The following is an 11,317-nucleotide window of genomic DNA, read 5'->3' on the forward strand; positions in this document are numbered from 1 at the left end:
CAAAGCCAGAACTAAAACAAAAACAAAGACTAGGCCAAATCTTATTCACATGAGTAGTTTCACTGCTCAACGGGATTACTCACACAAGCAAGGCAAACTGCTTTCAACGCGCTGCCAATCATGGTGCTACTCGTGCAATTCTCTGACACGGACACAACAGGTCACACTGCAAGCCTGTTATGAAGTTGCTAACTTGAGATATTTCAAATGTCAAGATTTGTATTATACGTTTTTAAAAGTTCTTCCTAGCAATAGATTGAACATTTGTTACCAGTCCGGCATCCAACTGGTGTTGCTAACTGTACATGTGATTTTGTTACTCAGGTTGTCCACATCTTGCTCTTTTGACACACGCACAAAATAAAAATCTATTTTAGTGGGAAATTATTAGTTTAATTTTGTTAATAAGAAAATACATGTGCCTCAGTTTTGAAACCATGATTAGGTGGTATCATCAATTCATCAGATGACAGAAAGTTCTGCCCTGGGTCTTAAAAGGATAGAATATTTGGAATCAAAAAAACTCCCACGAAACTAAACAGTTAAAATACAGGGCAGGGGTTATTCTTTTTGTGATAGATTTTAATAACAGCAGCTGCATGCCTCTGCCCTGACAGTGCAGTTAGCCTACAACCTGAATAATCCGACCACAGAAAAGTGGCCAAAAAATGTATTTTACTGTATTTTTTCATAGGGGACATTTGATACAAAATTATTACTATACAGACCTAAGGATGTGAATTACTCCAGCTTGGGCTAATTCACAAAGGAATTTCACAGTGCTACTCACTTCATACATGATTGTGTTCAGATTCTGCTGACCAGAGCTCTGCTTGTTTTTTCCACTCTCTTTGCGCTGCTGCTTAAGATCAGTAAGTAACTGGAACACCTGGGGAAGAAAATAAAGTGTTTTGGACCATTTGAGAGTATTTTACCTAAAAATATTACAGCAGTAAACCAAAAGAACAACACAAAATCTTATCAACCAAACAACAACAACAACAACAAAAGCGTGGCTTCTCTGGTGAACGCACCAGCAATTGAAATTAAAAATGTTTTGGCACCAGAATGATGAATAGGTAAGTAAATTGTTTTTTAAAAATTGTGACTATTTTAAACAGTTTTTCAGCGCTTGTTAAATGTTATCCAAGAGCTCCAAAGGAGAAGCTGCCAGGATGAATCTATCCTACTTGTTTATCTTATCTCATGTCCTGAACAGAGTTGGGTCATACCCTGCTGTACTGGCACAGAACTCCCATTTAAATATGAGTGATGCTTGAAGCAAAATGTCACAAGTTTACGGCCCTACTGGATTTGTTAGGACAGATGTACCTATAATATTAAAATGGATATATATTCTGTCTCACAGAGATGCAATTTAAATTATCTGGAAAAACAGAAGTAAACTACAGCTGTCACACTGCCAGGAACCAACCAAAGGCTTGACCTATAAGATGCTCCCAAGATTAGTGTTCTTATTGTAAATTCCAGTGGAGTTATTCATAATAGTAAATGTTACAGTGACCAGCATAGTGTTATGGTATGCTAAGCCACAAAGATTAAATTAGCTCCCTATTTCATCACAACAAAGTAATACAAGCAGACATTCCTGAAAAGAAGGTAATAAAGTTGTCTTCGCATTGATGATGCAGTAAATATTAATGTAGGAGCAAGATTCAGAGGGTAAGTCCAAAGGCAAGGAAGACGTTTTGGTTTTTACAACTGTGCTTTGTTAAATCTGTTACAACACAACACTTTTATTCATCATAGCTAGATATGCAGCAAAATGTTGAAACAGCATCACAATTACTCCTTTATTCCCATATTAAATCACTTTAGGTTGAAACTTCTTCAGATGGTTTGCTTCAGGCTTTACAGTATAACCAGAGCCAACAACCACAGCAAAGTAACAGACCACTTCTTACTGTTTATCCCCTAATTTTTAACTAGCTTCGTTCAAGATCCAGATCCAATGGCATTATAAACTGACAAGTCCATACAAATAAAACACAAACCATTCTAGACAGTGCAAAATAAGAACATTACCAGCTACAAATCCTGCAATTACTTTGTATCGCATCTTCTATGGAAAGGAACAATTTGTGTACCAACCACCAGTAGTCAATCCTCACTTGAAAGCCAAATCTGAAGCTATCAAATTTTATCTAATAAAGATTTGAAGAAAATACAACCAGTGACAACGAGATACAAAATGACAACTCCAAACTCACAGAATAAATAAATGTAGGCATAGGACATACAACATGTCAGTCCTGAATACTTTCAAACACCACTTTCTGTAGATAGTTAGCTATGCCAGACAAATTGCAACTGGAAAGAGGAGCAAACAGAAAGAGATCAGTAGTTTTAGGGGAATGGGTACTTTGAAGAGCTGTGAAAAGCCATGCCCTGAAAGCCTACAGCTGCAGACACTGCAAATCCCTTCCTGCTGTGAAAGGGGAATGAGAAGCGCTCTCATCAGTAACGTCGTTTTTCCACTTCCTTTTGCTCTTTTTCAACACGCATAGTGCATTCACCAACAAGAAGACTCGGCTGAAGAAAGTTCTGACTGAAGAGCACGAAGAATGAATTCTGCAGTTCTCCCTATTACAGACCATACCTTTAGGACACCTATAGATTTTACATGATGTGACTGACACCACTACTTGAACCTCAGCAGGCAGTAATACCTAGATTCCAACAAATACCCCAGCAAACAAAGGAGGAGGAAACAGAGATGATTTTGCAATAAGTAATCTCTGAAATTCTTGCTATTTTCTGTACTGCAATAGTACATGTTTTTAACAAACTGACACTTAACACTAGTTTGGCCGATACACCATCTATTTCTTAGGCAAGACAGTTCTTTCCAAGTACCTCAATCAAAGCTCTTCTCACAGCCACCAGATGGTTGCTCTGCTGTACACACACAGATGTGGCTCAAGCTAAAACATTTCAAGATTTATTTCAGAATAAACATCTGCGCAACTTTCAAGCTTTGGCAATACAACCATATAAACAAAGCACTTGAGTTATTAAAAACCGTTCAAAAAATTACATTTGTAAATGAAGCACTGAAATCTTTCCATTACCTGGCTGAAGTTAAACCAACAAGAACACTACATTTCTTTCTACCTCACTAAAAAAATGCCTTTACTCAGGAGAGAGGAAAATTATTCTGAACTTATCTATACTAGAAAATAAGATTATTTTTTGTTATTTGTATGCCAATATTAATTGTTTGTAAAGACAGGGCACTGCAGCTTCCCCATGACACTAGATCAAGGTACACCAGGATTATTTATCCTGAGTAACACAGATCAGCAAACTGCTCCACCTTTACTATAACCTAACCTGCTTTGGAAATACCTCAAGATCTTTAAAAAAAATACTGTCACGAATTTGGGGGTGTAAGACTGCATCTCCAGTAACCCTGGCTTTAATATAACTATGCATTAATAACTTATGGATTCTCGGATGATACTGCACATCACGAGGTGAAAAATGTTTGACATTTTCTGCAAGAATTTTTATTTGAAATATTAAAGAGACTCTGGCAATCAGTGTGTTGCTCACTCGGTGGTATATTGGCTTGTCATAAGATAAAATTTTAAAAAAAAAGCAAACTTGGACATTACTGCTCAGTTACATAGGTGTCAACATGCCCAATTTGGGATCTGATGCACCATACATCACACAAAGCACCAGTGAATCCAGTGCACTTGCCCAAATACTCGTTTAAAGATGCGGAGAATCAAATTCTAAACAACACACCACCATACACAAGAGGATTCAGCAAACTAACCACGCAGCAACAGTGTAAATACGACAAGGCTGAAGTTAAAGATACCAATATTCTAAAGATCTGCTCCTCATCTATTTGGAAAACATATGTATATCTGTTTTTGTAGATTTGGACCAAACAAATAATAATACAGTATCCATTACTAGCAAAAACATTTCCAGATCTCCTTTAAAAAGCTTTTTGCTTAAAAACGAATCAAATGGGGGGGGGGTGTGTGGAAATCACATGCAGGTCTTGCTGATTGCCACTGGCAATTTTCAGCTTCCAAAGAAGTAGACAAGTGACTGATTACAGCTTTAAACTGCTGGTTTAAAACCAGGACACAGATAAACTTACCTCAAAGTTACTTAGCAATGCGGCATTTGCATCTTTTCTAAAAGCAAAAATAAATACGATTATTTATGTTCCAAATGAAACTGTTTAAAGTTTTTCTTTACTGAGTCACACAGACTCTAAAAGAACAGACACTATTTTCATAAAGTGTAAAAATAAAAATCCCAAAGAATTCTATTTTTGGCGACTCTACAATTACCAAGCCGTTGCCACCTGTGGAAAATATTTTTCCATGTTGTTCATAGAATTATTACATAAATATATAGTATATGTTGCACAATTTGCCCCATAAATCATAATATACTTGTAAAACATAATCCTTTTACTCAGCCACCCTATTTTATTCACTCACCCAATTTTACAAACTAAAATGAAATTGCCTTGCCTCTTCCTTAGGAAAACAGGTCTCCAGTTTTATTTGAATACAGACTGATGGGAAAAATAATTCAGATTACACACACTATTTATACATTAGTCAAGAGCACAGAAAAAGAAAATATGACTATTTTAGTACCACGTACATATGTATAGATACAGATATAGCACTATATTTACATATATTTACACATACTGTGCTGAGTAAAAAAACAATCTTATTGCATTTCTTTATTTATTCTTTGAATCTTTATGTGCCTACTTCTTTATTAGTAGGGCAAGGCTGAGAGTTTCCCATTTTCCACCAACCAAACACTTCCCCACTAATTCTGTCCCATTTAAGCAAGAATCATTATCAACCACTGGTAGGCTGAATGCAGTCTGAGTCAAGTGCATATTTAGATTAATCACACCTCTATTACTACTGTATATTGTAATTTGCAATTTTTAAATTAAAAAAAAGGGAGAAAAACTAAGGCAGAACATCCTATATTCCCCAAACAACACATTCTGCTGAGCAGTCAGTAGCCACAACAACAGAAAGTTTCATACAAAAGGAAAAAAAGGCTTTTCTCAGGTCTACACAGCAGCTTATTAAAAAAAAAAAAAAAAAAGAAAAAAGGTACAATGTATTGTTAAGCACCGTCAACTGTTTGAATAGAACTGTCACGTTCATCACTTTCAAACGAGTTAAATGCATCCACAAACTTCCACAGGTTCTATCATTGTTTTTAAATGAAAAGGACCTTCTAAAATACGCTGAGATGAACTTCAACTTCCATTTCGCTGACTCGAGTGAAACTTCAGCAAGTGAGCTCACACACGCATTAGTTTTCATTCATGTTTTACAAACCATATAGCTTTTGTTGCTAGGTAAACGCAATTCTTCAGAATGTTTGCATTCAGGCTATCGCTACAGAAATCCCAATGGATCAAAGACATTCTTTGTTAGAAATAATAATGCTACAGAAGAATTATATAGGGAATTATTCTGTTAAATAAGTGAAAGGGTCGTATAGAGTAAATACATTACTATGCAAATGAGTCTGCGAAATCTATCTGAAGTTGAATTATTTACGACAATTCGTTTCTTTTAAATTCTAAACCACTTTGTCATTCAGAAAAATATTTTTTCTTCTAACAATGGATAGCAAATGAGTCAGTCTGAAATCCTCAATGATTTTTGTCATGCTGAAATACCAGAATTATAAATTGATAAACAAGACCAGTCTCAAAAACTTTTGCAGAACTTATAAAGTAGAAATACAATTTTCTTCGGTCCGAACTCTCATGAAGCAACCATCAACTTTAAATTCAGAAAACAAGAAATTATAAATAATGAATTCTAATGTATATTTTTAAATAGTCAACTACAAGTATGCTTAATTTTTATGAGATTAAGACTTAAGCAGAAAGGAAAAAACTGTCATGTTAACACCAAATATATAAACACTTTTTAGAATCTTTAAATAGGCAATATTTGCCCAAATTTTAGTCTAAACCAAAATATTAGTGAGACAGTCTTCTGCATATATCAAAAAATATCTTACTATATGGCATCACACCTCTAAAAATATCACTGACACTTCATGTTTTTAAATCTACTACTTAAGAATATGTTGCATACTTAAACCACAATGTTTCCCGGAGGGTTCTTTTCTCTGGTAACAGATACTTCTGACAGGTAAGAACTTATGAGAGGTTTTCCTAGTTGCAGAGATTAGGAAGATTAAATTCCAACAGCAATTCAAGTGCAAAATGGACTAAATCGTTCCATTCCAATGCAAGGGACATACACCCACAGCTCAGGACGTTGAGCCCCCAGGTCTTCTACCTCTGATGCACCTTCCTATTGGCACTAAAAGAGGTAGCATCAGTAAGATAAGTTGGGTTACTCAAGGTAATAAAAAACAAGTGGACGTATAAGCAGCATCACAGACTTACTAGTAATGGTATCAAAAGCATCTTTCTCAGCAGGGCAAATCCTATCCTTCCTCACATGCAACAGTGACTTTGAGCCTGTGTACATGTTTCACAGCATTTTTCAGTATATAACAGCAAGAACAGCTCGCTTCCCTGCAGGCTGCTACTCATGTTAAGGCTAATGTAATTATAAATCTGTATTTCAATGGATGCTTCTTATTTGTTATCTACTTTTGAATTTTATGAATAGATTTAATTACAATAGTATAGAAGATTTAATGATAATAAAGCGTCCACGGGTAACGTAACCGCAAGAGCTCAGCTGACTTTGGTGGATGCTGGCATACATCCTCCGTGCCCCCATTCATTAGAAACCAGCGTTGTGTACACGTATAATCACATGATGTAACGGGCCCCACAGAACTCACAAGAATGATGTTCTAAGCTTCAAAATAGGTCAAATCCTACTGTTCTGTGCCCAGATGACGCTAACAAGACACAAATATGCATAGTGCTGTCAGCGTAGGAGGCAACAAAACTTGCTGCCTGGGACAGCAACCTGGGGGCTGGCTGGTGTGACTGCCACGAACCACCAGCTAGCCAATATTCTGGCTCCCCTCTTGTGTTTGCAATTGCTGGCGCACACATGTCAGGTTATCTCCTTCTCCAGCAAATTCATCTCCTACAATGAGTTGTCTACCTGACGCTCACAGGAATAACTCCCTCCTGGAAGCTGCAGCAAAGGATTCTTGTTTCACTTCTCCCGGTGCGGAAGGGAGAACGGAGTGCGAGGACACAGGAGGGCAGGGGAGATGGGGACACAGAGCGGGACTCAAGCTGAGCCACGACGCCTTTTGGCCAAACAAACAGATGCTTCGGCAAGATTTTTAAAGGAAACAAAGAAACCCAACTCAGTTTCCCATCAGAATGCCTGAACACACTGCTGGTTATAGGGGCGTTAAAGGCACAATATACCCCCCCATACACCGCCTGCAGGTCCGTACAGATATACACACACACAGCGTGCAGAGGTCCATATAGATATACACCACACTCCCCCCAAATACACACACACCCCAGAGGCAGGCCCATATGGAAACACCCCCCTCTCACACACACCCCAGAGGCAGGCCCATATGGAAACACCCCCCCTCACACACACCCCAGAGGCAGGCCCATATGGAAACACCCCCCTCACACACACACCCCAGAGGCAGGCCCATATGGAAACACCCCCCTCACACACACCCCCCCGAGGCAGGCCCATATGGAAATACCCCCCTCACACACACCCCCCCGAGGCAGGCCCATATGGAAACACCCCCCTCACACACATCCCCCCGAGGCAGGCCCATATGGAAACACCCCCCTCTCACACACACCCCAGAGGCAGGCCCATACGGAAACACCCCACACACACACACCCCCCCCCCCCCCAGAGGCAGGCCCTTATGGATATACCCCTCACACACACACTGCAGGCTGGCCCATATGGATATACCCCTACCCCCGCCCTGGAGCCCCCGCTGCCACCACGGAAGGCGGCTGCTGGGTGGGAGGTGGCAGCGGCCCGTCCCCGCGCCCTCCCTGCCGCTCCTTACACCTCCATCTTGTCCGCCCCGGGCACGGCCGTGCGCTGGGGCCGGCCCCGGCCGCCGCCTCGCCGCGGAACTTCTCCTCACAGGCACACACTCACAGCACACCCGGCGATGGCGAGGAGAGCGGAGGGGAGGCTGGGGCTGAGCTAAAGGAGGTTTTGGCGGCCTGGACGGAAGCGGAAAAGGAAGGAGAAATGAGGAGAGGGAAAGAGAAGAAAAAAAAAAAAAAACACCCCATTGCATTGGCCGGGAATCGAACCCGGGCCTCCCGCGTGGCAGGCGAGAATTCTACCACTGAACCACCAATGCCGGCGTGAAAGACTGTTTTCCTGCCTCCTTCCTTGTAAGTACTGTGGCCAGTGCGGGGAACGTCATCTGCTGAAAACCGCCTCGGACTCTGACACCCAGCCATTGCTAAGTACAATGACAAAGGGAAAATAGTGATGTGGAAGTCCTCCCAAATAAAATCTCTAGCCATGTGCAAACAAAATACTGTAAGGCTGAACTAGTTGCATAATACTCCTATCAGCTTTTAAAGCACCTGTACTTGGCATCTTACCAAGCTCATCAGCATCGTATGTCTTTTCCTACCATCACTGTGACTCTCTCCCGTTTCATCTACGAGCCATTAAATTTTGCAAGAGCCCTTTTCATTCCTGAGAAAACTGAAGACACTTCATTGAGAGCAAAAGCTGAAAATCCTATTGCCTACAGCAAGGAAAATTATCTGGCTCAGAGACCAAGAGCCAGGGAAACATTAATTAAATTATTTTGCCATTATCTCTCAGCCTAAAGTTTATATACAAACACAACACCACTAAGTCCCTAAGGAGTCACATACATGTACACTTGCTTGTTTGCAGCAGGGCTGTAAGAGCAATTTAGGCAATTGAATGTGTTAGATTTGTTGTGCTCACAACGCCCAGCCTGCAATACTAGCCCAAAATCCACCGGCCACCTTTCTCTCCAGAATCAAGCCAAAAGAAAGTCCATTCTCACTGCGGGACTTTACTTCTTCTTGGGGTGTTGCAAATCCTCAATCAACTCTGAATAACGAGCGAACTGCAGCGCTTCAGGAGCAGTTGTCAGTGCCAGGGCAGTGGGCAACAAACAGCTCCCGGCTCATCAGGAGCCATCATCATCAGATACCCAAGTGCTTGGCAAAGTTTAAAAGCCTACTGCAAAGCTTTTTCAGCTCTTTTCGGCTGCAACCCCTAAAAAAGTTTCAGTGGACATGTGGACCCCATCACATACAGATTGTAGTACAGATAGAAATTAATTTATACTCCAGAATCATTTGTCATGGAGTCCTTAGGAAAAGACCCAGGAAAAAGGTCTCCAAACTGTAGACTGAAAGCTGTTGGCCTGACTCAGTGAGAGGATGTAATGGATGCTGTCCTTTTTCATGTCAGGATTAACTGACCTTGTAAGTTGGCCAAAACCGGCACAGCAAATGCTCTGTGACTTCTCTGCCATGTTCCAAACCCTGCATGTGAAACTGCCTGTACGCCAGCTCCAGCCAGGCTAAAGGGAAGAAAAGAAGAGGGAGGATGGCAGCTTTCATTTGAGAATGTGGTACTTCCAGACTAGCAAATTTCAGAGTTTTGTTCCAGAAATCTGCTAATTCTTGTCTGCCCCTCATCACTCCCTTTAGATACAGGTTCAACATCTTCAGCATATTATTTCTCCTTTGCATCTCCTCTTTATATCTCTCCCCCAGCACCAATTTATCATCTTTATTTTCACATTTTCTCCAAAAGTTTCATTCCAGACCTTTGCTGATACACCTTTTTACAATCTGTGATGATGATGCCTGATCCCAGCAGCTAGGATGAATAAGCATAATACAAATGCCTCTCTCAACAGCTTTCCTTTTTTTTTTTCCTAATAGAAATATTCTTCTTAAATATTTTCCAATGGAGACATATGGCCTGTTACGGTGTAAATACATAAATGGACCAGCCTCAGGTCCATTGATACCATGCAAGGGAGAAGGGGAGTCTCTAAGAGAGAACTCATTATTCTTACATACAACTTTTTAGGAGAGATGGGTTGATTAGCTCAGATCGCTTTGTTTTTAATTGCTGCACTTTAGGTGTTAGACAGTTATGCTACACCATCCATAGGGAATGCAGACATAGGTTTTTCTAAATGTGCTTAGCATGTCAACATTTTAAGCATTGGCTTGTGATTGTTACCACTAAGGCTTGGTGAGAGGGGGGCCTCGGTATTAACTATTGAAAGCAGGGGGCCTAGTAATTGCTATTGAAAGCAGATCTGCAGGGTATTTGTATTCTTTGTCATGAAAGATGTTTACTGTATTCAGCATTTCGCTGATCACCCTATAGTGTCTTTTTTTCTTTTACATTCAAAATTCATTAAACAAAGTTGGTTTTTTTTTTAACAAAAAATGTCAGCACCGCTTCACATCAGTCTAGCTGACAGTGCGTTTGACTAGCACTTTCAGCCCATAGAGCTTTTTTCTTTTTCTAAACCAAAATGTCAGTTAAAAAAGAATGTGTTTAAAGATGGTATGCTGTAGCAGTTTATGCCATCCTTTTTCTTCACTGGACTCAGTTATGAAAATAAGTCCTATTATGAAAAGTGTGTTTCTAGAAACCACTAAAGCACTCCTTCAGAGCTGCACTCCCCAAGTATTGCACTCTTCTGACAAAAATGCTCTCTAAAAGAAATAGTAAGGCTGTGACTGATTACAAAAGCAAGAATGAATAAAGTTCAAATCTTTGAGGACATTAAAATATATTTAATTAAATCTCTCCATGCTGCAATATGGGCAATTTACTCTCTAGTACTACGTCATTGTACGTTAGCTTGGGAAAGGGTGTAGCTGGGAATATTAATGTATGAACAATGTACCACTCTCTGTGCCAGAAGGGAAAATAAGTAGAAGACCTTTCTCAGACCTTCCTTGGTATTTAACTGTGGGGTGAGGATTTTGGGAGTTAATCTTCCCATTTCACTAAGCAAATAAAATACTGAAAGAAGATGATGGGAAATGGAGAGCCATCAAACACAGAACAAATAGAGAAGACAGTAATGAGAATACACTTCAGTGTGCATTAGAAAACCTATTTTACAATGCTATTTCACTGTTTTTTCCCCTCAAAAATGTTCAACTCTCCAGCTCTAACCATCTTTAAGAAATCCTATTTCTTCAATGTTCATTTTTGCATTAATGACTTCTGCTTGGATTTAAAGTTTCACTTCCATTTTTGTTATAAAATTTTACTCTATATTCTGCATTGCTTATTATACATAAAGG

General features: G+C 39.8%; 1 protein-coding gene and 1 non-coding gene across 12 annotated transcripts in view; both read right to left on the minus strand.

Moving 5' to 3' along the window:
• The window catches only part of CRCP (CGRP receptor component), a 44,187-nt gene extending 35,794 nt beyond the window's left edge, over positions 1–8,393 (minus strand). For 4 of the 11 annotated variants that reach the window (XM_054847537.1, XM_054847540.1, XM_054847539.1 and 1 more), the window contains exons 1-4: positions 8,038–8,180; positions 7,148–7,309; positions 4,142–4,178; positions 791–889 (exon numbers count right to left, since the gene is read on the minus strand). In XM_054847537.1, coding sequence (XP_054703512.1) covers positions 791–889; positions 4,142–4,178; positions 7,148–7,309; positions 8,038–8,045 — 306 coding nt within the window. In that variant the 5' untranslated portion in view covers positions 8,046–8,180. Of the gene's footprint in view, positions 1–790; positions 890–4,141; positions 4,179–5,259; positions 5,750–7,136; positions 7,310–7,943; positions 7,999–8,037; positions 8,226–8,267 lie in introns of those variants that run through there. The other 7 variants (XM_054847544.1, XM_054847545.1, XM_054847542.1 and 4 more) reach the window with 7 other exon arrangements.
• TRNAG-GCC (transfer RNA glycine (anticodon GCC)) lies at positions 8,273–8,343 on the minus strand. Its single transcript has one exon. It is a non-coding gene; the product is annotated as a tRNA-Gly (tRNA).
• Positions 8,394–11,317: the final 2,924 nt, after the last annotated feature.

The sequence above is a fragment of the Grus americana genome, chromosome 19, assembly GCF_028858705.1.
Source record: "Grus americana isolate bGruAme1 chromosome 19, bGruAme1.mat, whole genome shotgun sequence".
In the NCBI taxonomy this organism is placed as follows: domain Eukaryota; kingdom Metazoa; phylum Chordata; class Aves; order Gruiformes; family Gruidae; genus Grus; species Grus americana.